The 26,843-nt window shown below is 39.8% G+C and overlaps 3 protein-coding genes across 9 annotated transcripts in view; 1 reads left to right on the forward strand and 2 right to left on the reverse strand.

Moving 5' to 3' along the window:
• gstcd (glutathione S-transferase, C-terminal domain containing) overlaps nt 1-1,469 on the reverse strand; it is a 44,656-nt gene extending 43,187 nt beyond the window's left edge. Inside the window, exons 1-2 of one of the 2 annotated variants that reach the window (XM_088003994.1) lie at nt 1,072-1,469; nt 523-971 (exon numbers count right to left, since the gene is read on the reverse strand). In XM_088003994.1, coding sequence (XP_087860120.1) covers nt 523-971; nt 1,072-1,141 — 519 coding nt within the window. In that variant the 5' untranslated portion in view covers nt 1,142-1,469. The remainder of the gene's footprint in view (nt 1-522; nt 972-1,071) is intronic. The other variant, XM_014999828.2, reaches the window with a different exon arrangement.
• On the forward strand, nt 843-7,408 carry ints12 (integrator complex subunit 12). Of its 5 annotated transcripts, none has more exons than XM_088003996.1 (7): nt 843-865; nt 3,429-3,586; nt 3,701-3,853; nt 4,967-5,151; nt 5,299-5,458; nt 5,554-5,697; nt 6,604-7,408. In XM_088003996.1, exons 2-7 carry the CDS (start codon nt 3,431-3,433, stop codon nt 7,147-7,149), a joined length of 1,344 nt encoding a protein of 447 aa, XP_087860122.1. In that variant the 5' UTR covers nt 843-865; nt 3,429-3,430; the 3' UTR covers nt 7,150-7,408. The 5 variants fall into 5 exon arrangements, with proteins under 5 accessions (XP_087860122.1, XP_014855317.1, XP_014855319.1 ...); XM_014999831.2 differs by lacking the exon at nt 843-865 and adding an exon at nt 1,497-1,616; XM_014999833.2 differs by lacking the exon at nt 843-865 and adding an exon at nt 2,679-2,836.
• A 552-nt stretch (nt 7,409-7,960) lies between these two features.
• arhgef38 (Rho guanine nucleotide exchange factor 38) lies at nt 7,961-25,312 on the reverse strand. Of its 2 annotated transcripts, XM_088003985.1 has the most exons (15): nt 25,248-25,312; nt 23,023-23,298; nt 17,200-17,384; nt 16,646-16,763; nt 16,392-16,539; nt 16,282-16,299; nt 15,981-16,180; nt 15,711-15,847; nt 15,494-15,598; nt 14,816-14,935; nt 12,079-12,453; nt 11,834-11,971; nt 11,216-11,417; nt 9,851-10,128; nt 7,961-9,558 (listed from the first exon to the last, which is right to left on the reverse strand). In XM_088003985.1, exons 2-15 carry the CDS (start codon nt 23,225-23,227, stop codon nt 9,376-9,378), a joined length of 2,412 nt encoding a protein of 803 aa, XP_087860111.1. In that variant the 5' UTR covers nt 23,228-23,298; nt 25,248-25,312; the 3' UTR covers nt 7,961-9,375. The 2 variants fall into 2 exon arrangements, with proteins under 2 accessions (XP_087860111.1, XP_014855312.2); XM_014999826.2 differs by lacking the exon at nt 25,248-25,312 and having other exon boundaries at nt 23,023-23,541.
• Between the last annotated feature and the right edge of the window lie 1,531 nt (nt 25,313-26,843).

Below are 26,843 nucleotides of genomic sequence, written 5' to 3' on the forward strand. Positions count from 1 at the left end.
AGAGGTTGTCTATGAAATTCAGGTCTGGAGAGAGTTCAGGTTACTTTATTCAAGGTACTTCAATCAGCAATTCCCTAATGATGTGTGACCTCAACGAGCTGGAGTGTTGTTGTCCACCAAGATGGACGCTAGTTTTGTTTTGTTTATGCAGGGGTAAAATAACTGGATTGGTGACGTTTTTCAGGTAGTATGGGTACTGTACAATTCACAATAGTGTAGGACAGATCTTTATTGACTAAATACATCTGCCCACACTGTATCACCGCCAGCACTAAGAGATGATGGTGTGATGGCTCAAGAACAGCGTTCAGAAACAAACCAGTCAGCAGTTTCTGCACGATCCTGCTAATCTAATCAACCATTCATTTGATTCAGGTGTTTTGGACCGGGGAAGCATAAATGGGTGTTTCACCTGCACAATCCTTTTAAGTTCCATTTTGAATAAAACCACAGTCACTGACATAGATGTGATCCGTGTCAAGCACTTTATCCGGGTGAAATAGTGATACGTTTCCAACTAACCTCTGCACAAGCTTTCAGACATGTTTTCTTAAACCCCAGCAGCTCCTGCACATCCTTCCTGGAGGGGTCAGCCTCGATGGTTCTGATGATGATGTGCCTAAGGACCACCGCCAGCCCAGCCCGGCAGAGCCGCCCGCTCTCATCCACGGCAGCCGGGAAACGGCAACCCCTCACCAGCCGCGGGAGACCCTCCGGGGAGAGAAAGTCGTCGCACACACTCAGAGACTCTGGGAGGTGAAACCTCTGGGATTCCGGGTAGCCTTTGTTGTTGCCGTCTCTGCGAACCAGGAAGACTTTGAAAGACTTGGACTCGCAGTAAAACAGGAGGAACAGGACGATGGAGGTGTGCAGGGGCAGACGCGGCTCCTCGTTATGGGAACAGACTTCTAAATAGAGGCAGGGATGCAGTTGCTCTGCTTCAGAGTGTTTCATTTTAAATGGAGTCAATGCTGTGGAGTAGAACGAAAGATATTTGTTTTGCTTACAAATCACAACATTTATGCGCCAAAATGCTAACTTCAACCCGTTACATAAAAAAAAAATACTCACGAACACTAGTTACACATGGATTCTTAACGTTCACAACAGAGGTTCTTCTTCCTCTGCATAAGGCTAACATGACGCCACAGTGCCCTCTGCTGTGAATAGTGGCAACAACAATAAACTCTCTTTACCTAAACTTCCCATAGAAAATCTATGGAGTATTTTCTAGCAGAAGATTCTTTTTCAAAAGAATGTTCATTTTTCTTGATAAATTTAATTTCGGATTTTCATCAGTTAACTTAAAAGTGAACGACCTAAATATAAAACGGATATGTGTGCACTATCACTTTTACTTTGATTACTTTTTGATTACTAGTTTAAGTTTATTACTTAAATTATGCACTGACATAGTTTAAGTAATAAAGTAAGAACATTTCTGCAGCGGCATGCACCAGCTTTTTTTTTTTTTCCACATCGTTCCGTTTATGTCTATTCCGGACTTATTAAGCGGTTGCACCAAAACGGCTTCTGTCGGACGTGTTGCTCAATCTTCCGTTGTTCGGAAACCGAAAATATTCTGATATCGTTAAAGAGAACCACGACAGTCTCAGGTAAGGCTGTTTAAAAGATAACTACACTGAGCTCACAACGGCTTTTATAAATGTCGTTTTTATTGTGAAGGTAACTTTAGCTCGGCACTGCCGCCACAGTACCACAGCTCCTTTCAGTGTTACACAGCCATCAGAATTGGTGGAAACAAAGATCTGCCTGAGTTTCGGCAGTTAAAATCCTTAGCATGAAACATGAGGCATCGGTACTGCTATATTACAGTGTTATGACGTGGTGGTTAATGTGTGTCTGAGGAAGTACTTTAAATACCTAGTTCTCGCACAACTTGTTTCCTCTCATTTGTTCTTCAATCTTTTTATAAATGGGAAGTTTTTCTAATTTAAATTGCAAAATATGCTCAGTTAGGCGCGGAAAAATCGTGGCCAAGAATTCCGGTCGAGAAAAGGCTCTCTTTCAAAAATATTAATATATTGGTCTCCATAAAAACAACGCTCAAAATGGATACAGTATAGATACTGTGCATTGCAGGTCACACAATTTGAAAAGCGTGTTTTGCATTGCTATTCACCCTCTCCCGTATAAAAACACTGTAGAACCAACTTTCCCCGCAGTTGTACCTACAAAGCTACGCACATCTATAAGTTGAAATGTTTGTCCATTCTTCTAAAGATGAGTGCACTCTCGATAATATTTTGAAAACCTCCTTGGAAGCTAAAGTGGGCAAATATGAACCCCACTGTTTCATATGCAGCACCACAGTAGAGCCTATCAGCAATTAAAAGTGGGAAAAAAATGGTAAAGAAATGTCAGTTTAAGTTCCTTTGAGAGACGTGATAATTGCAGAGTATTCTTCATGCCATTTTAAGGTGGTATTTCCTCCAAGTTGAAAGTCTTACATAGTTTTTTTCTTTCAGGATTGCCATGTATTTAGCTCTATCCATCTTCCCATCAGCTCTGAACAGTTTCACACTGACCCTGCTGAACAAAGCACCTTGTTTTATTGCAGGGAGGATATGTGATCAGGATGGGGTACGGACCACACGGTTTCAATTTTAGTCTCCTCTTGCTTGCTGCAGTGACTTTCTTTACTTCCTCCTACCAGAGAGGCCATAATTGAGGACACAATAATGGAGTGCCCGAGTCCTTGAGCACTTCTATCCGGTGTATCCCTGCTCCAACACACCTGAATCAAATGAATGCTCATTACCAGGCCTCTGCAGTTCTGCATGACATGCTGAGGGAATTCAGACATTTGATTCAGGTATGTTGGAGAACGGTTGCATGGATGGTTGCTCTCAAGGACTTGAACTTGGGTGCCTCCCGGAATAATTGATAATGATAACTGGAATAATTGGTTGTGCTGCATTTCATTTAGGTGTGTCTGAGCAAAAGAGAGTGAATAGAAATGCATGCCACGCATTTGATTTTTATTTGTTAATGTTTGGATTTCTTGCCCTTTAACATTATTATAAATAAATTAAAGCCCATGTATTTCATGTAGATGATCTTAAGTAGACTAGTAACTGAACTGCCATGAAAACTGTTGTCTGAAATGTTTTTCAGGCCTCTAATGCGGGATGATTTCCACATTACCTGAATTTCAATAATCCATATTAACGTTCATTAGAAGATGTGTGCTTTAGAAATTAGCTAATCATTAAACACTTTTTGCATCCCCTGATAGAAAAAGTTGTTTCAGTTTTAATGCCGTGCCTATTACAGCTCGTCATTCCAGTCGCCATCTCTGTGTTCTGGTAGAGAGATGTCGGAGTGCTGGACAGTGGCAACCGCCCTGCTGCACAGCACTGTGAACGTTTTCAAACTGAAAGCTGACGATGTTTCCCGCTTTGCAGCCATGTCTGGGCCTGTCAGCTTGGAGCTGGATCCGCTCTTTCTAAAGGGACTGAGCTACCTGCACTCGAAGAGCAAAGATTCGGCCGAGAAGCTCAAAGCTCTGCTCGACGAGTCCCTCGCAAGAGGAAGCGACTCGTCCTACCGGTCCTTGCAGAAAGTAAGGAATATATCTAGAAAGTCTGTATTTGCATCCTTATGTTCTCTTTGCGTTTCATAAGTTATGCATTGTGTTAACAGCTAAGCTCTAGTGTTTTCTGTGTTTAATCCTCAGGAGGCCGAGGTATCAAAGGTGTCCGTGTCCAAGCTGAGCTTGAGTAAACAAGATTCCAAGTCATCAGGTTCGTCTTCCAACAGCAGCAGCGGAAGCAGCAAATCCAGCTCTGAGAAGAGCAAGAAAGATGTGGAGAAAAGGCCGTCGGAAAAGGTACGAAGGGGAATTTTTTTTTCACAGCGATCTAAGGTTCAAAGCTTCAGAGCCTTTCACTTAACCAGCATTCAGAAGCTCTGCACTACAGCAATGCCATTACGGTTGTGATGCAAGCGGTTTCTCCAGCGGTACTATGAATGCTGGGAGGTTCGGTTTAGTCAGCCCTTCTTTCTCAGGGTTTGTCTGAAACTTGGGGAGCTGTGTGCTGCAATCAGTTTTCTTATGGTTCGCTCAGACTATTGACGTGGAATAAAGAACTGAGTAAACGGAAAGAAACAAAATGAGTCCCTACTGGAATATCAATCTATTACTATCACAAAATTATTTCTAAGAATAAATGTCAAATAACTGAACAAAGACTTTACTTTAGTATCTGTTTATGTATTTAATAAGGAGGATACTTATGCCACATGTAGCACTTTAAACCACAGTCTTGCCTTCAGCAACTGAAAAGCAGTATGACGTTTGCCAATAAGCTACATCAGAGTGTTGAGTGAAGCTCGGTGTCATCTGCGCTTTGGTTGTAGATATAGTTTTACCCTTGTTAATAAAAAAGGAAAGTAAAACAGAACTTACAATTAATTGTCAGGGGATCTCTATTTAAATCTTTGCAACACCGGACTGGAAAAGCACCTTCAGTCTGAAAGGGAGCTTCTAAGCCTTCCTGCAGCCCAATTTGAGATGTTAATGTCAACCAAGTGTTCCTTCTATTATTATTATTGTAGATTCAAGTTGTCCTGGCAAAAAGTAGAAAGTTATGACACAAGGAAAATAATTTTATTTTCTCCAACAATTTTTTTTTATTATTATTAAAGAGAGAACAAAGACAGCCTTCCGTGTCATCTAAAGACTTCAGAGTCTGGATGTGTCCAGCTCTGAATGAAAGCTGGTGACTTTGGGATTACCTTTACTCTTCACTCTCTAGCAGTTTTTGTCAACGATGTTCCAGTTTAGATTAGTCATCCATAAATAAATGCGTCCTTTTGGAAGTGCTATGTTATAATGACATTGTGAAGTTTTGAGGGGAATAGTGCCTGTTTAAGTCGCCTGACAAGCACAAAAGTCAGATTTGATTGTGAACTTAAAATCTTTGTCTTGTTTTGTGTAAAGCAGGTCAGGGTTGACCTCAGTGAAGTGGACCCCCCGAAAAAGCCTCGCCTGGAGAAACAGGAGAATCGCTCTTCTCCCATCACCGTTCAGACGAGCAAAGACCTGCTGCCAAACATCAGTGACTACGACGAGACTAATGCTGATGACTTTGCCATGGAGATGGGTCTGGCTTGTGTGGTTTGCAGGTACATTTTAATCCTCTTGTTTTTTTTTTTTTTTTTTTTTTTTATGGTGGATATGATAACTCTTGATTTGATGTTTTGAGGACAGTATTACTGCCTCGTCAATATTGCCATCGCATTTTAACTTGTTGTGTTTTTAATGTCAATCAGACAAATGACTGTAACCATGGGAAACCAGCTAGTGGAGTGCCAGGAGTGTCATAATCTCTATCACCAAGAGTGTCATAGACCTCAAGTGACGGATAAAGAAGTTAACGACCCCCGGCTCGTGTGGTACTGCGCTCGCTGCACCAGGCAAATGAAACGGATGGTGAGGAAAATGAGCTGCTCCGGTGTTTCAGTTCGTTGTTATGTTATCGGTATGTGCTGCACCGGTGCCAGATGAACATCTTTATTGTTGTTTAGGCCCAGAAACCTCCACAGAAACCTTCCCCTGCGTCTGCCTCATCCACACCTGTTGTAAAGGACACTGTGGTGAAGAAGACTGACCTCAAGCTAAAAACCGACACGACCAGCACCTTCCAAGCTTTCAAAAGAACAGAAGTGAAGGTATGTGAGGCCGTACAAGCTTGTGCCAAACGCTTCCTGTGTTGATTTTGCTTTATCATTTAGATCATTATCCTAATAAATGGATTTTCTCAGGGTCCACCACCAGATTTTATTTGTCTAATATATACAACAAAGTCCCCTGACCATTAGAAGAGAAACATCCCACTCCATCATTCATCCTTCAGTGTGCTTAACATTGGGCTTTGGGTGCAAAGTGGAGTGTTTGCATTTTTTTTTTTTTTATTGCTGAAAAGCTCAACCTTGCTCATATTTGATCAGATCCACCGATCCTGTTAAAGTCAATTCCAGTTTCAATTCCAGAACTGTTCTGCATCTTTTTGTGTCCTTGCTTCAACAAACCTGAATCAAATAGCTGCATTACCTCCTGAGTGAATCACAATGAATCAAAGCGTGAATGAAACTGCAACTAATTTCTATGTTGGCTTAAAGTTTTTGCAAAAAGTCATCTTTTGAACAGATGAATCTTCTAATAGTTTATTATTATTATTATTATTATTATTATTGCTGTTGTTAAATATTTATAAAATTATCTTGGCAATTTTTCTTTTCTATCACACAATATAATGTTATTAATAGTGTTAATTTTATGTTCTCTCCATTTAGTGGTAACAATAATAAAATTAATTTAAATAATTAATAAAAAAATGCATAAATTGAATGAATAAATTAATTTTATTAGAATTTTTTTTTTTAAGTAATCATTAGTAGTTGTGGTTGCAGTATTAGTGTTAGTGGTTGTAGTAGTGGTTGGACTACATCTTTCACATCATTCATTTGGTAATTATTTCCAAAACAGCAATGCATCATGGGATGGGATGCAAATCAAATCCTATCAGATATCGCTCCCTAACAGTTGGACTCTTTGTTTTCTGTCGTTTCCTGCAGCCTCCGGCCACATCAGCCAACCCCACCAGCAGCAACTCCTCCTCCCCAGGCAGCGGTCTCACTGGCTGGGCTGCGTTCGGTGCCAAAACAAACCCGTCTGCTCCTGCCACTTCCAAACTTTCCTCCTCCGGCCCGAGCGGGAGCAGCAAGACTTTGACAGCTCCGTCCGGTCAGAAACCAGTGGGTTTGTCGGGACTAGCAGGAGCCAAATCGGGACTTGGTGCAAAGGTTACTGGGAGCAGCAATGGAAATGGCTCCAGCCAGGCAACTCTGAAGCCTCCCCCACCTCTAAATCTCGGTAAGCAGACACTTAGCCGCTCATCTAGCGGTGAGAGTCAAGGGAAAGGCTCTTCTTCGTCTGGAGCAGGCTCACCAAGCAGCTCACAGGCGGCGGCCGGGGGGAATGGAGGGAATAACGGAGGAGGCAATGGAAACAATGGGAACGGCTCAAAGGGCACACCGACTTCTCAGGAGTCCCAGCTTCATGCCATGAAACGCCTGCAGATCTTGAAGAAAAAAACGGCTCAAAAGAAACTGAAGAAATAAGTCAAGGTCGAGAGACATGAACCTTGAGGATAGAGGGTGACGCGCGGAAGCAGAACGAAAACATGTAGATTAGAGCATCGTGTTTGCACTTCAAGAGCTTCTGCACAAGGAGTCACCATCATCCAGTCACATACTTGAACTTCACTGTGTGTTAACGCTGCTGGATTCTGCTGTGTGCCTCTTCTGTCCTAACAAAAGCGACCAGCGAGTAAAGTGTCACTTTTTAACAACCCGGTAAATAAATAATCTCTTCACGCAAGCTGGCTATTTCTGTCACTTTTTAAAGGGTTTCTACACATTCAGGAAAACATTGTTTTGATTTTAGTTTTTTTTTTTAAGTCTTGATATTTAGAGACAAAGAAAATATAAGACGGGGAAACTTTTCATTTTCAGGTTGTTTTTTTCTTCTGTTGCTTTTATTGATCATGTCCTTCCTTCTTTACTCCTTTATATCCTGCCTTCATTTTGTCCTTTCTTTGTTTTCATCCCTTCCTTTCTTGATCATGTGTTTTCCTCCTGACCTTCTGAAGTACTCCTGGTTTGTTTTTTTTTATTATCTTTCCTTCATTGTTTCATCTGTCCACACTCCTCTTCCATTCTCATTTTCTCTCTGTCCTTCCTTGTGCCCTTCATTTGTACACCTTTCTTTTACTTCATTATCGAATCCTTGTATTCTTTCTCCCCGTTGACCTTCCTTTTCTCGGTTATTGTTCCATCTCCTTCCTTCATTCATTCATTCCTCCATCAATCCATCCATCCACACACTGGCTCATAGATGTAAAACGTGTGGAAATGTGAGTCTAGAAAAATGTAGAAATTAGTTGTGTTTATTAAATGTTTCAAAATTAAGAAAAAAAAATGAATTCTGCAAATCAAAACATTTTGAACAAATCATAAAAAATATTCTTCATAATTTTCTTCATTTATATAAATGATCTCTAAATCAAGTCATACATTACTTCATGGTCATATAACTTCAATATAAACAACACTGAGGTACAAAAGGTGCTCAGCAAAGTGCACTGCGGTTTCATCTCTTTCATCCGAACCAAATGACAGGTTAAATACCAACGGTGAGCTCTCGCACTACATTCATATAAAGACAAAGCAGTTTTACATGGTGCCTGAAAACATTTACATCTAGAAAGTGCAGTTTCAGTACAAAGCAGAAATTCAACATGTTAACAGATCTGTTTTTTTTTGGGGGGGGGGGGGGTAAAAAGGCGGTTGCAAAAAAAGACAAAAACTTTGTTCTTGATTGTTTAGTTCTGATCTTAAATGTTACCGCATACAGAGCTTTTTACATGTATTGGCACCACAAGTAGTCTGTAACAAAAAGAAATCTCAAGAATTGTGTTTTTGCTGCAATATCTGGAAGTTAAAATCAGTGAACCAACTTTTCATTTGAGTAAATTTATGATGTGGTGAATAAGTTTTATACTTTTAGAGAGTCATTGGCACCCCTAACAAATCGTTTAAACTGTAACTACAGCTTTTTGATAAGTTGTAATTCACTTTTTTAGATAATCGGGATGTTCTAAATTTTAATTGGTAACCCCTGACTTTCTGTTTCTTGGACTGATGTGACTATAAAGACATTTTTATCTACTCTTCCAAATGGATATCAAGAGAACATGCCATGCAAGTAAGCTGAATGTGTTGGAAATTATAACAATATAGCAAGCTGCCTAAACTTCGCTGTAAATCAAAGAGATGATAAAACACCTTAAAACAACTGGAAGTCTGACAACAAAAGGATAGACAAGGAACAACATTTATCTTTCCATCATCCACTGTGAAGAGGGTGACGGAGCAAAAATAAACTCCAAATCTTGCTCATTAGAGTGCTGGAGGAACCTGTGGTATGTTGGGGGTAATCAAGACCCCATAATAGGCATTCGTTTGAGCATTTTAATAACATTTTTATCAGCAGTGCCAATAATTGTGGCAGGCTTTAAATGTAAAAAAAAAAAAACTATTAAAAAAGTGGAAAGTTTTCTTACAAACAAGACAAATTAGCTCTTCTGATGCGACAAGGCAATAAACACGCTCTTGCAGTTACTTTTCTCGTGACTTTGGTATTAAACTCAAAATGGAGAAATATGTAATTTTGAACAGTTACAAAATATTTGAATCCAAAATGTACGATATTTTACTTAAAAAATGTTGGGTATGACATCATAACCATTAATCTTGCTTTCTTTTGGTCATTTTTACATTCTGGATTCATGCATATGACATTCTGCCAAGGTAGTTAGCAGGGACGTATCCCTTCTGTCCATTGGACTCAGCCAACCACCACTGCTTGTTTCCGCCCAGGTCACAGAACTGGAGTATGCGGACGTGCTGGTACTCCTGCAGGGACAGCTCCTGTTCACAGCGTGCTTGAAATGCATAGACGGCATAATACTGTGGAGACAAACATAGTCCAGATGTTACTGAATGCAACAAATATCTTTGTTTGTGTGGACACAGTTTACTTTCTCACTTCCCATACATCTGGTGTATTTTTATTTTAAACCAGTAGGGGGGACTGTTTTTTTAGTTTTCTACGTCGACAAAGAAATTATTTCCACTGGTTAGTCTAAGGCTACCGATTATCTTTACTTTAAAACTTACAGTTTTTAAAAGAATACAATATTCTAACGTTACCGTAATGATTGAACAACTACAACAGAAACACCTGGGCAGCACCACACACCTGTTGGGTGTCACCATCCACCGACTCTCCCTGTTCTTCAGCGTTCTCCAGCTCTCCCTGCAGACCTGAGAGGGTTGAGCTGCTGTCTGTGGTGTTCAGGCTGACGCTGCGCATGCTGCCGCTGCTGCTGGGTGACACAAACAGGCTGAGGTCGTCAAAGTCCTCATATGTGATGACAGGCGCCTGCTGCTGCTCTTTGGCCTTCTGGTTCGCCCGCTGGGAGTCCCTCAGAGGGTTGTACTGCTTCAGGAACGTGGAGTAGACATAGCCTTTGTCACCTAATGGAGGCAGAGTAACGTGACTTGTTATAATCCATGATTCTTGTGATTTGTTTTTGACACACTGGTGTGATTTTTTTTTTATCCTCCCATCAGCTTGAAGACTTTATAACAATCACTGTTCCAAGCTAACTCGGTAGGTGTTTACGTCCCTGCTGTTATTTGCACAGATCTCTCCTTTCAAATAATATTACTGCTGATACTTGCACATCCTTGATGTTTGCAGGTTGTTTTTTTTTACTTCTTGTTAACAATCTGTTGTTGTTTTTCAACCTCACATACACATCTTGTACATCTTTCATTCTTTAAATAATCAGGTGCACATTTATTTTAACCTAAGCATGCTATAGCTGCACGGTATCATGCATATTCTACCAAGCTACATGGTAGAATATGCATGCTACCATCTAACTTGCAGCTGTTGCACCTGACTTTTCACACTGTTGCACAATAAATGACATTTCCAGTATTCCAGGTAACAATTAGTCAATTATTAAATGAGTTGACGATTATTTCAATAATCGATTAACCACGATTAATCGTACCTTTGACATTAAGGTTGTCAGCACCTCAGAGGCTGCAGAAGTTTTACTTGCACAATCCTAAACTCAGCTACGCTTTGTGTAAATATACGTCAGAGCTGCTACTAACAGAAAGTATAACAGCTTCCCACGAATGCTGCTTTTCCCAAAGGAAAATCCCAGGCCCGTAAAGAATGTAGCTACCTCTAAGAAATACTAATATGCAGAAAACGGGGAGCAGCATAAGAAAAAAAAGTCCCTGTAATCTCACGTGACCCCCAGATCCCTAGAGGAAAGCGCTTTGTACTATAAGTGCAGAGGAGTTCAGTTTGTTCCAACCGGTTGCTGATATCTCAGCTGATTCTGGGAGACAAGCTATGGAGTTGGATCTGTTGTGAGGCAACCAGCTCTAGAGGCACCAGCAACCATGACACCACGCCAGCTCCTGGGACTAATTCTTGTGTGCTGACTCGTCACAAAGTAAAGTAAGGAGTCTCAGTCATCTTTTTTTTTTTTTAAATAAAGTCTCTGCTTTCTCTCTCATACACACAAACACACACACTTGCCTCCGTTGTGCACCAGCCAACGGCTGCTGCTGCCTAAAGGGTCTGTATCCTCCAACAAGGCCACCAGCTCTCCCTCCAGCAGGCTGAGGTCCTGCTCCTGACAGCCATTGCACTTCCTCTTCAGCTGGAAGAGGCGGTTCGGCGGGTACTCCGCCAGCAGCCAGGCGCGCTGTTCCTCTGTTTGATGCTGCACCTCCTGCACCTGGAAGACAGAGCGGTACGGAGAAGTGTTGGTGTAAATATTTGCTGTGGGTATTTGCTGCGTGGCGCTACGTAACAGAGTTGTCAGTAATCAGTACATGAGGGAGAATTCATCCAGAGGAAGGAGTTTTAGATTATGGCTTCACACGTCTAAGCACAAATCAAACTGCATAGGTAACTCAGATTGGGAGATTATTTATTAATGTGTATTTTGTAAATTTTCTGGTGTGACGACAGAAAAAAAAGAAAAGGTAAAGTTCTGAGATTTCGGCTTGAAAGTAGAAAAAAAAACCTTCACGGGCAAACCTTTATTTGTCTCAAGTACCCAATCAGATGTGAGCAACATTGTGCAACCCTTCAACTAAAAAAAAAAAAAAAGAAAAACCCTAAAAGTTATGATTATTTCTATGGTCTTACCACTGTCTTTTTGTCTCGTTGCCTCTCAAAGCTGACTTTTCTCTCCATTAACTTCTGAGCATTATCCTTCACAAATGTCAGATTGTTCAGCTCATCCATGATGCTGTTCTGCACTTCAGCCATGTTTGACAGAGGAGGCTTGAAAGTACAGAAAAACAAAAGTTAGATCAATTTCAAATGAACAAAACTACATATGCATATAAGCTGTGTGTGTGTGTGTGTGTGTGTGTGTGTGTGATTCTCACAGGCAGCTGGTGAACAGCCGGAGCTCCAACCAAAGCACAACCCATCAGTCCTCTGAGCAGGGCCACCAGACACAGCACGCAGTTTGTCAGGATGGCATAAGCCGCCATGTTGAACCTCTGCAACTCGTCCACTAGCAAAGCATTGATGGCTTCATAGTCTCTCTTGGCAGGACCAGGAGGCGCGTCTGACGCTGGTGAGGAGGTGGGGGACAAGGTGGAGGTGGAGGAGGAGGATGACAAAGAGGAGGAGCGCTCCAGGCGGCAGCAGTAGTCCAGCAGCTTGTCGTAACGCTTCTGGATGAGCTTCTGCGGGGCGGTGAACATGCCCTGCAGAGAGGTGAGGGGCAGCAGAACCAACTCCTCCATTCGCTCTTTCTGAAGGAGAAGGGAAGGGAGAATCGTAGATGCACACAAGTCTGAAAGCTCACTCGGTGCAGTTTGTGAAGAGCTCGATGCTAAGCAGATATTTCCACCCATCCACAATCTTTGTGGGATTGCGAGGTGGGGGTGGGGGCTGGTGCCTATCTCCAGCACTCAACAGGAGAGAGGCGGGGTACACCCAGGACAGGCCACCAGTAAGCAGATATTTAAGTTAGTTAAATGTGCTTAAACTTAGCTAAGGTCTGAAAAAAAAGCCTCAAACTGTCACCTAACATGGAAGAAAGCTGGTTACGATGTTCAAGAACAACACAAGAAACAACAAAGTTCAGACATCGAAAGCAACAGCAGACCAGAGTCACCGCCCACGGTGAAGCACTTTTTTTTTTTTTTTCATTTTCTGAAGCAAATTTAAGATCAACTTTGAATGAGAAAAGCTCCTGCTTCAAAATCAACACATTCACTCTCAACTGAAAACTACAGCTGCCCACACAGACGAACCAAATGATTGACCTCATTTAGAGAACATCAGATGGACGGTTGGACTAGTGATGTTCAAACATGACAATGATGTCAACAAAGTAAAATCAAACCTGGTTTTGGCTTGAATAAATCAGGCAGGGACCAAATAACTTTAAATGAGCGTGACACATTATTTTAAGAACACTGGTCCAAATATCTACCCAGAATTTTTCCAGATTAGTTGAAATGTAAGTGGGGTTGGATTTTTTTTTTTTTTTTACCCTGTGTGGCTTTAATAAAATCCACAACAAATTTCAATGTTTTATTCCTTAAAAGTCAGACAAGGTTTTCAGTGTCTCACTAACTTTTATTCCACCATGGAAAAAAGAATGGTTCAAATAAAACATTGAAAAGCTCAACGTTGATGTGATTTTCATGCCCACGATGAATATATGTTCATCAAATCAATCAATCAATCAAATTTTATTTGTATAGCACATTTCAGCAGCAAGGCATTTCAAAGTGCTTTACATAATTTTAAACAGTGAGAAAGAAAAATAAAAAGAAAGTAATAAAAAGATAAAAAGAAAAAATAAAATCATTCTGTTGGACTTCCTGTCCATTCAAGTTATATGATCTACTCAGATCTTCCATTTCTTAACACGGGTATTAGCCAGGCCCCGCAGCCTAACAGGACAAGGCCTCCAGCCTTGCAGCACCAGGCTCCGTCCGCCTGTTTCGCGAAAATTTTGCGCTAGGACTTTCGCTGTCCTACGCGGATTTTGTGCATTAATTGGTTACCTGTTAGAGTCTAGAATTTACAGGGTTTTATATACGCGCAATGACTCCCAGTCACTCGCAAATACATTGAAGGCATCAATTGCCATAAGCAACTGTAAACAGGTGGGTTTTAAGTTGAGATTTAAAGGCACCCAGTGTTTCAGCTGTTTTACAGTTTTCTGGAAGTTTGTTCCAAATCCGTGGCGCATAGAAACTGAATGCTGCTTCTCCTCGTTTGGTTCTGGTTCTGGGGATGCAGAGCAGACCAGAACCAGAAGATCTGAGGGGTCTAGACGGTTGGTACAGCAATAACAGATCTTTAATGTATTCTGGTGCTAAACCGTTCAGTGATTTATAAACTAACAACAGTATTTTAAAGTCTATTCTTTGAGCTACAAGGAGCCAGTGTAGGGGCTTTAAAACTGGTGTTATGTGCTCTATCTTCCTGGTTCTAGTGAGAACGCGAGCAGCAGCGTTCTGGATCAGCTGCAGCTGTTTGATTGATTTATTAGTCAGACCTGTGAAGATGCTGTTGCAGTAATCAATACGGCTAAAGATAAACGCACGGATGAGTTTCTCTAGATCCTGCTGAGACATTAGTCCTCTAATCCTGGAGATGTTCTTCAGGTGATAGAAGGCCGACTTTGTGACTGTCTTTATGTGGCTCTGAAGGTTCAGGTCAGAGTCCATCACTACTCCCAGGTTCCGGGCCTGATCGCTGGTTTTCAGTTGTAATAACTGAAGCTGCGCATTGACTCTAGTTCGCTCCTCTTTCGGTCCAAAGATAATAACTTCAGTTTTGTTTCTGTTCAGCTGGAGAAAGGTTTGGCTCATCCACACATTTATCTGTTCTAAGCATCTGTTCAGTGATTGGATGAGTTCAGAGTCACCTGGTGACATCGTGATGTAGAGCTGTGTATCATCCGCATAGTTATGGTAGCTAATCCTATTTCCTGCTATAACCTGAGCCAGCGGGAGCATATAAATATTGAAAAGAAGGGGTCCTAGGATTGAGCCTTGGGGTACCCCACATGTGACCTTTGACCTCTCTGATGAGAAGTTTCCAATTGAAACAAAGAAATTCCTGTTGCAAAAGTGCAGCAAAAGTTGTACTTACAAAGTACTTATAAGGATCTTTGCCATTCTTGTGTGACGAGCCATTTGTGTCTGCTTTGCTTGGATCCGTAATCATGTTTTCCATGTCCTTCACGTTCTGAGCGGCAACAGGCACCATCTCCTGCAGAGAAATGTGGAGGCTTTCAGGAAACTGACAGGATATTGAAGATTATTTATTTCTCCTCAAGTCTATCCCATTTTTTAGGTTTATTATGAGAACTGTACAAGCGGTCATATATATGTTTTATATATGTTATTTTTAAGTTTGGAGAAAATGCCCATCTTAAGAATTAATTTTTAACAAAATTACCAATATCACAGTTATGTGAATCCAGGCTAGTGAGAAAAAGAAACAGGCGTTCTTTTTGAACCCCAGCTAAACAAAAAAAAATTATTGAGTACAAATGAGACATTACTAAACTTTGTGTTTATTTCAAATGTATGTTCAGATAGATGATGGAGGCTGTGCCACAAGGGATTTTGTAATAACAATCCATTCCTAACATTGGATTACTTCCCTGTAGCATAAATGGACTCAGATTAAAAGGTGGAGTTTTCAGACTATGTTGCTGCAGCTTCAGTAAAAGAGTCGTTTTAGTAGCTTAAAGCCTTTTAGACATCTTCACTAACGGTGCCAGTACAGTAAGCATGGCTGAATCTTCAGCCTCTCAGTTCTCACCTGAGTATATTGCACATAACAGTTAACATTCTTGGCCAGTTGCCTCACAGCTTTCTCCAGACTCCTGAACAGTTTCTCTTCCTTGTCAAACACTTCATCTCTCACCTGCAGACACAGTCACAGTTAAGGGAATGCTCTGGTATGTTCGGCTCGTGAGCCCAACCACTGATCTGTTTCTACGTCTGCAGGGAGCGAAGGAGGAACAGCGTGTTGGTACCTGTGGTTCGACTCCAGTGAGAATCTTTAGATATCCCGCAAACCTGTCTCCTTTCTTCCGGAGGGAGTGGATGTTAATCTTGTTTAGCTTGCCCCTCAGCGTGCCTTCGTCATTTTCTAACCTCTTGTACTTCATAACTAATGTTTGTAGGTATGGAAACAAAACAAAACAAAAAAAGGCAGGCAGGGAATAAAAAAACAAGTTTACACATTTATTGAATAGACTGATTAAATAAACTTTTTTTTTTTTTGGATGTGAATAAATTCATACCTATATCTTTCCGTCTCCTGAACTCATTGATATTAACGTTTATGATCTTGGCAGCGGTGAGCGCCTCCTGCAGGGGCAGATAGTCAAAGTGGTCTTCAGGGGTGGCCTGCCAAAGTTCCCCCAGAAGCAACGGGTACTTCATGATCCTCTGGACTGGTTTGATCAGCAGGGAGCCCATGTCCAACAAATTGGGTTTTCCTCTGTGGAAACACAAATTTGACTCAGTAAAGGATCAGAGAAAAAAAAAAAAAAAAAGCAAATGGTGAGAAAATCTTTGTTAAAAAAAAAAAACTCTACTTACTCTTGCTCATAGATTTTTCTGCAACAGAAAAAAAAACAGTTACAGACTGAAGTTTAATTTTAAGGTTGTAGATCATAATAAAGTTATTTAGTGAATCTAGTAAAACTTACTTCAGTGCTAAGACACATGTAGTAAAATGCTGCTTTATCTGCTCCTCCTTCTCATACGCCTTCAATGACATGTTGGCGTCGTCATGGTGGTAACAATAAATCTTATATACATCTTCTAAAGCTGCCTTAGCCTGGATAAACACATCCCCTAAAATAAATGAGGAAGAAAAAAAAAAAAGACCTTTGTTTTAGTCGCTAGCAGCCAACAATAAATGGAAGAAAAAAGAAAGAGTCAGGAACTGTGAAAGACGTACCCATGACGACTGCTTCTGGATCCGGGTCAGACAAGGCCGTGTGCATTCTGTGAAGGAGAGCTGCAGACACCTCACACACCGTCTCCATGTTGGTGAAAAGTCGGTCTACGTCAACAACCTGACAAAAAATATGGGAGGACATTGTTCTGATTAAGAACTGCGGCGTTATGCATAACAGTCAGCCTATTTGCATGTGCACAGCTTGGCCATCTGTATTTCAAACCATGTAATTTAATTTTCTTGATGTAATGAATTTGTCATTTAAAAAGCACTTTCTTCAAGAATACCTTTGCCAATTTAGAAATGTCAAAAACCGCAATAATTCAAGTTTTGACAATGCAAATAAGATATGTGACTGTATTTGTAATAAATTAAAGATGACCTAATTAAGTATTTTTAGATGATTTATATGAACAAAATCACTTTCTTTTTCAACTGAGCAAATATCTGCTTTCAGTAACACTGGAAGGGATTTAAACTTTGATTAACTGGAGGTGAATGTAAATCGGTTAACTATTAAATTTGTAGACACATCGAAGCTAAGACTCCTCTACCTGCAACACTCGTAGAGGCTGGACGACTTCTCTGATGCACAGTTCCAAGTCGGTGAGGTAGTCCTTTTCGGTTTGCACAAGTTCTTTTATCACTTTCGCCCTGCGGCTCATCTTCCTGGACCGAATCTCCTCCACGTCCAGCACCGGAGAGGGGAGAGCTGACAGGTCATGAGGCATCAGTTTCTCTATGGGGACAAGGATCACGTAAAAATGAGTCCAAGTTAATTGATTTAATGTCAATTTGACTTGATATCATCACAGGGTGAAAAACTGGCAATGGGCTAAACAAAAAAAAAAAAAAAAAAAAAAAAACACAGCTCAAGAGATTATTGAAATGCAATGTTGTGCTTTTGTTGCTATTTAAATTTTTAAAAATTATTGATTTTTCAAATTAATTTTTTTTTTTCTGTGAGTTTTCTACCATCAACTTGACACCAGAGTGAAACTATGTCACTGTGATCTCATCTTTTTCAAATGAAAGTCAGAGAGCCTCACTTCAGCATGCCAGTCAGGCTCACTTGCTTCACGTTTATTTTTTTATTTTTTATTTTTAAACGCTCTGCTGCCTACACAGTCTGAGGCTGTTCTGTGGCAGGCTGGGGGAACGTCGATGCTTCCTCGCTGCCTAATCGATGCCAAGCGCTGCTTCCTCCTCTGTATGCAGAGAGCAATAAGGTGGTGGTGGTGGTGGGGGGGCAGAAGGCTCCGAGCATCGTGTCAGGTTACGAAACTAATCAGGCTGCTGATGCAATCCTGCTGTGAGGATCTCAGGCATCTCATCTGCTCAGATCTTTCAAAGTGTTTGTGGGGCACACCAAACTCACACTCAAAAAGGAATAATGAAACCCACTAAGTGACACTGAATGAGTGAGTAGGTGCACACGGACTGTCATGACTGCACATGACAATATCATCTGCTTCAAGCAACACATAAGGGTTTAAGTTTTTTTTTGTTTGTTTTGTTTTTTTTTTTACCAAGGACTGATTTACATCTTGTTCAGGCAGAGGACAAAAGTACCATTTGGAAAATTGTTCTAGAACTATCTGGCAATATTTGTTCAGCGATTCCATTTTGAATTTATATTGTTTACAAAGGTCTTCTCAATTATTGCGTAAAACTAGTACATACTCTACAAAAAAAAGTGTGCAGATGTGTCGCAGGTGCAATACTTGCCCCATATTTTGCTATTTAAAAGACAACAGAAAGCACAGAAGTAGGAGAATGTAACTTGATAAAAGTGACATAATATTTGACCTGTTGGGTGAAGCCCAGTAGGACGGATCATGTGACTGTGCCCAGCAGAGCCTTATGGTGAATTCAAGCACAAGGAAAATACTAACATGGCAGAAACAAAGCTCTGACCTCACTCTACCGACAACACTGCGTGTTGCTGTGCCAACTCACACTTAAAGCCACAAAAAGTTGGAAAGCAAGACATTTATTATAGTCTGCACATTCATATTTTAATATGTATTATAAAATGATAATATTTCACATTGGTTTGATTGTTGTTCTTGTCACACTACTCAGCTACAGAATGAGATTTCTTCATTTTTTTTATTTTAAATTTACTTCAAAATTTAAAGAAACAGGTTAAAACATATAGAAAAATGGCAAATTACTTATTGTTTGAAGAAAAGTAAAAAAAAAAAAAAAAAAAAAAAAAAAAAGTCAGAGCCCAAGGTAGAAATCATCCTATGTTTTAAGCATGTAGCCGTTTCTCAGTTTATCTAATATTATTAATATTTCACTTATAATGATCTAATGAATGTCCTTTCTTCAATGAATAATTTCTGAGAAACGTCTGGTTTAAGGTTTTCTGCATGCTGTGATTATTTTAAACATTGGTGGTCAGGAGCAGAGCTAAACTTTGAACTTGTATCTGTTGAGTCCGTCCAATGTTGATTTTGAGGTCTATTTCAGGATCCTCTTGTAGAAACCAATCCTCTTATAATCTTTGGCGCTTATATAAATCATTTTCTTCCAAGTTATGCAAATATTCTAACGTTTTTAATCCTACCTCTACAAGTGAAATTTTTCCCGTGACACAAGTTTAACAATGTAAACAATCCACCCACATCCTTATCGGCCGGAGAGATGTTCTACAAACACACCTTTGCTCACCGCTGTCACATTTAAAAAAAAATATTTTTAATTGCTGCTGCTTTTAATTTGATCGTAAAATACACCATTATGGTTGTGGTGGGTTTTTGTAGACATCCGTTACTGATTTCTGATTTGTGCACATCCAGATTAGATTTTTTTTAAATTATTTATTTATTTATTTATTTATTTTACAGCCAAACAAGTCACACACAATGATCATTTTCAGTTTACATAAATGCTGCGTTTATACGCATGGGGCAGAAGTTGGGTAGGTTTAAAGAATTATTGAATCAAAACTGTGACACACAGTTGCTGGAATGTGCTGTATAATACTGCTAACATTAGTGGGTTGTTGCAATAACTTTAGTTCAAGCCAGAGAAGAATTTTATTATTTATTTTAACTTTTTTATTTATTTATTTATTTTTTAAAGTTTGATCTCTTTGAATATAGCCAGGTAGAGGACGCAGCAAATGTGCATGAGTGTGCTCAACTCAACTGAGACCAAAATTGAATTTTTTTCACATTAATACCATGAATTTGAAAGATTAAGTTCACACCATCCACACTGTGAACTATGATACAATGAGATGCTTTATTTCAGCAGTGACAATGAAACTGGTCAGAGTTGTTGTGAAGAGGAATGAAGCTAAACAGCTATAGAGTCACCCTCAAAGAAAACCAGTTAAAGGTTATCAGACTTCAGACCAGGTCAGATAAATAAAAACTATACAGCTCCCTCTCTTGATTTTTTCTTTAAATGATTGCTTTCTTCCATTTTACAGCTACACAATTTGCAATTAAACCAAACCGACTTTTGCAATTGTTACAATTTTTTGTTTTTGTTTTACCCTGTATCACAATACATTATACTATCTAAGTAATAAGTCTCAAACACATAATAAGTAACTAGTTCAGTGTCATGTGTCAGATTTAGCTGTCAGTCTGTAAGAAAGATCCCATACCTGAAAACCAGCACCTGTGAGAAAATAGGCCCAAGGAGAGTTTGAGTTTGGTCACTTCAAACCAGCTGAAATGTGACTATTGAATTTTATAAAATTGACACAAAAAGCTTGTGTCATGAAAGCTTCACTTCTTTTTGCTACCAAACTGAAAAACTGTAAAACTGGTGGGACATTTTAAGTTTGACAGAATCCTGTTTGGTTTGGTTTCAGGTGCGGGATTTCCCATGAAAGCAGAGACAAGGGTTTTCTCTGTTCAGCCCAGTGAAAGGGATCCCAATGCGCTAGTCCGGAAAGAGCACAAAAAAAACCTGACGGATTGTGTTGCACTTTTTGGAAAAATAATACTTTGGATTGTGCCACACACCAACAGGAAAGTTATCAAGCCAAATAAATGTAATTTGAAAACAAAGCATACAGAAATTGGAGAAAAGCTGGTTGCAATAAGTGGGTTATGGTTCTTATTCTCATGAATTGGCAACATGGTAACAGCAAAGAACTTTTTTCATCGTTAAATTTTAGTTTATTTTATTAAGTTATACAAAGTTAAAGTTACCATAAAATATCAATAAATGCCAATTGTTGCAAAGGCCTACAGGAAATAATGTAAGCTGATGAATCCTTATGTAAACCTTAAAATGTAAAACTGCTGCACATTTACTGGCTCCCTAAGTAAATTTGTGTTAAAAAGTTTACAAAATCAATTCTCTTTTGTTTTTGTGTTGTTTTTACAAGACAATAATCTCATGAGGAAAAGTTAGCTGTAGTTATTTGGAGATTTGTTTTTAACCTTAAAGGTTTATTCCTCATCCAGCCTTATGGTTAACAGTTCCATTTGTTGTGAACCATTTAATCCATACTCTGAAAGTATATATGGGCAAATTGTTTTTTTCTTGAATATATTTCTTCATGTGTGAGGATCAACACAGATCTGCCTCAGTTGAATGGTACGTTCATTTCTCTTTCCCATCTTGAAGGGAAGCTTCTTTAACAATTCACATTTGCACCCGATGGAACCACAAAATCATATTGAAAGTTTCCAAAAACAAGTGAATGAGCACATATTTGAAAATGCTTAAAACTTACAAATGTCTGTGGGCATTGTAGAACTTTTTACTTTATTTGGATGCCATTGGATGTGGATGAGATGATTTTGGGAATGGTAAGATATCCTGGTGGTTGTTACATGACCGCCCATTCTTAGTATTTTAGAATTTGGGCAACAGATGTTCAAACAGGATCCAAATTTTAAAAGCAACCCGTTTTTTTGTTTTGTTTTTTTTTTTATTTGTCTTCCAACTTAGCACAGGAATGATTAATAAAATGCCACTTTAAGATGTACTAACCATCATAAGTGACTCTAACCCAGTATAAAACCATATTTTCTTGATTAAATGTGTGTATGAAAGACTAGAAAACCTTGTGTTTGACCAAAGGTTGACAGATCATCTTTTCTCCTTTCTTTGTTTGGATGCTTATGCCACTCCCAGACAGTTGTGTTGCCCTGGGTGGTGAGCCATATCACAAATGTCAAAGACTACAGCTGATTAGACATACTGATGTCATGTCTCCATGGCTCCTTTGCACAAACCTGCCTGACAGGCAGATGAGAGCAGACTTGAAGAGCAGCAGCTCAAATGTTTCCTCTTTCAGTGAAGTCATCGTTCTGTCAATATTTGCATTGGTAATACCCCTGTAAATATGTAATGCTGCTCATCAGCTGAATCTAAAACAGGGCGGGGTTAATGGTTTACTGAAAACACCTCTGCGTGTGTTTTTGACAACTCTGCCCACCACGATACAGGCTGGGCTAGAAAATAGCACAAAGGAGCAGTAGAGTGGTCCTATTTCAGGTAAACAAAGCTGCTGCCGATAAGGCAAGCATAAATAAGTGTGTGTGTGTGTATAAGTGTGTGTGAAAGTTACCTGTGAAACAGGCATTGAGATGTTTTTACTTTTCGTTTACTTTATAAACCATCAGCGGTCAGTGTGTCATGTGATTTACATTGTTCACAGGAAAGGAAACTGAGGAACAAGTGGTGCAGGAAAGCCAACATACCTCAGTTGACTCAGTGATTGTAACCCCCCTGCTGACAGCTGATGTCATTTTGCTTGAAGTGCAGCATTCCCACTTGCTGACTGCAAATGGGAATGCTGACTGACTGCACTCTAGGACAGGCAGAGCCAGTTTTTTAATTTTTTTCTGAAGAGTGGATATGTGTTAAAAGTAATCATGCTCATCTGTAGTTGTGACCCCATTGTTGCTATTATTGCTTTTGTAACTCATGTCTATCCACGCTTTTTAAAGTTAATTTCATTCTTAAGTCGAATCTTTTTCATTTGTATAAAATGGAAACAGCTCAAGGGACTCATTGTTCCAACGTCTTGAATTTATAAAAATAACATTATGTTCCTTTTTTCCAGTCTTCCTGGCTAATGTCTTGTTTATGTGTCAGTCCGGAATACCTGAAAGGCCACTCCTCCGTGCCCGGGTATGGGGCACAGTTTGCATATGTGGCTTCATCCCTCAGGGAGTATCTTTCTTAGCACATAGTAACACAACAGGTGCCCAATAAAGAGCAGAGCACACTTACTGGCAGGTGCAGTGTTAAAATTCCCCCACCCCCTTAAGCCACGGATGCTGTTTTTAACAGCCTGTCTGTTATGCATCTATTACATCTCCAGGTATAAGTTTGCACTGAGACACTTTAGTTGCTATAGTTTTGTCACTTGGGAACATCTTTAGCTGCTGTACCTTTAAGTTTAGCGCTGTACTCCGTCTTGTCAGACTGACTCCTCCTCACCAGCGTCCCCAGGTTGATGTCACCGTTGGCTATGTCATTGGCCACTATAGTGTCCGTCTTTCTCCTCTCCAGGTACCGCAGGAACACAGGCCGGTTTCTTCTTTTTATCGGTCTTTCCTTGTCCTTCTCACCCCCACCGGCCTCCTTGGGATCCATGGTGAGCCTGTCAGGTCCCCCTTTCCTCAGGTCAGTGAGAGAGAACAGGAGGGTTGACAGAGAGAGACTGCCTGGGAAGTTCAACAGGTGTACTGTGTTCAATGTGTCCTGACTGCCTGCTCTGCACAGGTAGCTCCTCCCATGTACCTGTCACGAGGGCCACACCTCTGCACTTAGTGCCTAGGCTTTCCTCCCTTTAGACCATCACATCTACCCACCAAAAGGACATTTTGTGCCTTGCCTTTATTTCGAGGGTTTACGGGAAGAAAATACTATTGAGGTTATCTCCTTGCTCATGCACTTTAACAAGATGGAAAGAAAAACTGCCTCTCACTTACCGACAAGGTGCCAACTGCTCATGAGGAAGTTAAATAAGGTAGTCATGCAAATGGCCTGGCTGTAAAATACACTGGGAAATTCAGCTTCTTATTTACACAATACTGAATGAGATCATTTTTAGAAATCCTATGCGTTTAGCCATAAACAAGTTTACAGGTGCATCTTTCCATATTAAAATTTTATTTAAAAGTTAATTTACACTGATTAAATCCAAACAGTGAAATTTATGTTTCATAAACTCAGTACAAAGAGTTACATATGAGTGTTTATTCCTATTAATTTTGTTTAATATGACTTGTATCTAAATTGGAACCCAAAATTCAGTTCCCCAGAAAATTTGACTATAACAAAAAAGAAACCCCAACAAGATATCCTTTTCAGTACAGAAATATTGCTCTCCTCCAAAGTATGACCATGTGCTGACCAGCATATCACTTACAGTAGCTGGGCCTCCTCTTGCTGCTCCAACGCAGCGTAACATGCAGGTGATCAGTCTATAGCTCTGCTGAAGTGTTAGCAAAGCCCAGTCTTGCTTTAATAGTGACTGTATTGTTGAGTATGATGTAGCAAAAATCCACAGATTTTCCATGTAATTCAGGTTGGGCCCGAATCATATGACCTAACCTGAATCATATGTGATGGCCTGTTAAGCACATCCATACCATGGTTATCAAATCAGATATTACTTCGTTTGGCAGAGTACTGCTAGAAATGACAAACTTCATAAAGTCACCAGAAGAGACTGTGGAGTACGCTAAGATTTTCTAGCAGACAGTTTTGCTGACGTTGGACAGTTGACGAACAACCAGCAGGTGACACACGGCACCCCAAATCACATCTGGCAGGGGAAACGCTGAACCTCAAGCAACTTGACTTCTGTCTCCACTCTACCTTCAAGCTCTGGAACTTTGATTTTCAGATTAAATGCACAAATTGCTTTCGTCCGAAAAAGAGATTTTACATCACTGATCAACACTCAAGTTTCTCCTTAGGCTAGGTATGACATTTCTGGTGACTCTTGAAGCCTTCTACATTTAGATGCCTTCGGTGAATAAAGCTGTAATGTAATTGAACCTGAGTTAGCATTTTAACAGCAGATTTAATTAAGCAACTGGATGTCAGCCATTTATTTAGCATCTTCTTGTCCCATCTCTTCAGGGTTGACCCGGCAGTGCCTGGCAGGAAGTCATCCTCATGCAAGGTAAACCCATCTTGAAACTGACTGGGCTATCCCTTCGACATATAACTCATTAATGATTCAAGTGAAGGCAAGGATTTCTCCTTGACGCTCCTTGACAATGCCAAATTATTACTCTCCAAACAGCATTGTTCCCCAGAAACATTATTACATATTAGAGTGCTGTATATGCTGTCTTATATAAAATTTCATAAAATGCACAAAAAATAAAAAATAAATAAAAAATTATATTACTTATGCCAGTGTTTCCCAACCCTGGTCCTCAAAGCACACTGCCCTGCATGTTTTAGGTGTTTCCTTGCTTCAGCACAGGTGATTTCAACTAGCAGGTCTTTGCTGAACTGCAATCAACTGAATGAGGTGCATTAAAGCAGGGAAATTTCTAAAACATGCAGGGCAGTGTGCCTCGAGGACCAGGGTTGGGAAACACTGACTTAAGCAACAGTACAAGACATGCGGGAAGGAAGCTGGAGACGTATTTACCTCAGGCAGCCTTTCTTCGCGTGTTGCTGAAACACGAAGCACACATGCAGTTGTGTCACAGGTTTATGAAAGATTGCCAGATTCTGAGGTCATTCTCGGAAACGGTCAATACTGTGAGTCCATGTAGTCTGTTGATGTTAGGCATTATTTTCCAGCTTTCTACCTCTGGAAAGCACATATAAATTACATACAATAGAAAAGCATAGTACTCAGTCACCAGGGAGTACTTGTATAGGTGGGCCATACAGAATCAAACACTGTGAAGAAACATACAAGAGAGAAAACAGCATAATCTGTTTGCATAGAATAATTGCTCTGTGCCGACGGAGTTACATGAGCGTCTTGTTTAATATATATTGCAGTTTGCTACACCTGCTGAAAGACAGAGGTGTACTCTTCTAAACCCAGGACACTTAGATTTAAAAGACCCATTAGCTTTGACCCCAAAACATAAAATTGATTTACTTATTTGACTGTCCCCATAGATTTACCAAAAAAGTATCCCACAATTAAGCTCGTAGTTCAATGTAATTAAAACCAAATTTTAGGTTGGAACCTACGGTAACACTTTATTTGAAGGGGGGGTGAATAAGACTGTCATGACACTGTCATAAACATGACATAACACCTGTCATGAACATGAATAAGCCTTCATGAATATTTATGACTGTTGTCATAAAGTGTCATTCGGTAAATTATGACACTTTTAATACAAAGTTGACATTATTCAAAATGTCTTTGTTATGACAACTTGACATTAACCAAGAAATCGTTACTGATATAAATTTGTTATAAAAGAATTAATGATTGCACTTTAAAAATTAGGTAACTTTATGTTATTAAAGGTAAAGTTTAAACAGTAATGATTTCTTGGTTAATGTCAAGTTGTCATAACAAAGACATTTAGAATAATGTCAACTTCGTATTAAAAGTGTCATTATTTACCGAATAATGCTTTATGACAACAGTCATAAATATTCATGAAGGCTTATTCATCTTCATGACATGTGTTATGTCATGTTTATGAAAGTGTCATGACAGTCTTATTCAACCCCCTTCAAATAAAGTGTTACCGAACCTACTTCTACACTTTTTTCTCAAAGCTCCATTGGTGACATTTATGAAATGCATTTGAAAGATTTTGATAAACCAGCTTTTATGGCAGCTATGTTGGAAGCTGTGTTCGTCATTTGTTTGAAGAGGGACCAACTATAAAAGAGGCACATCAAGGTGAGTGGGTGGGGTGTTTGCCCAAGGTATATGTACACGTGTGGACTTTGATCATGATGCACTGTGGCGATTAAACCTCCAAAGAAAAGAGAACAAAAGGGTAGGTTGAGGGGAGATTAAGGCAAAAGAACATTGGTGAAGCTCTTTAATGGGATCATAAATCTTAGCTCAGGTAATTATTGAATATCTTGATGTGGATTATGATACAAACAGCTACATGTCTTACTTTTAAGTGTAAAATCTTACACTCAATGAGAATACTGAACTCAGCTTTTAAATTATCTATGCTAATGGGTTGCCACATTGGCATAGATGCTGCTAATGTGGCATTCTCTCTGCCACAACTACACCTTTGCAGGTGTAAAA

The sequence above is a fragment of the Poecilia mexicana genome, unplaced genomic scaffold (genome assembly GCF_051168715.1).
Source record: "Poecilia mexicana isolate PSO_F unplaced genomic scaffold, ASM5116871v1 scaffold_1, whole genome shotgun sequence".
Classification (NCBI taxonomy): domain Eukaryota; kingdom Metazoa; phylum Chordata; class Actinopteri; order Cyprinodontiformes; family Poeciliidae; genus Poecilia; species Poecilia mexicana.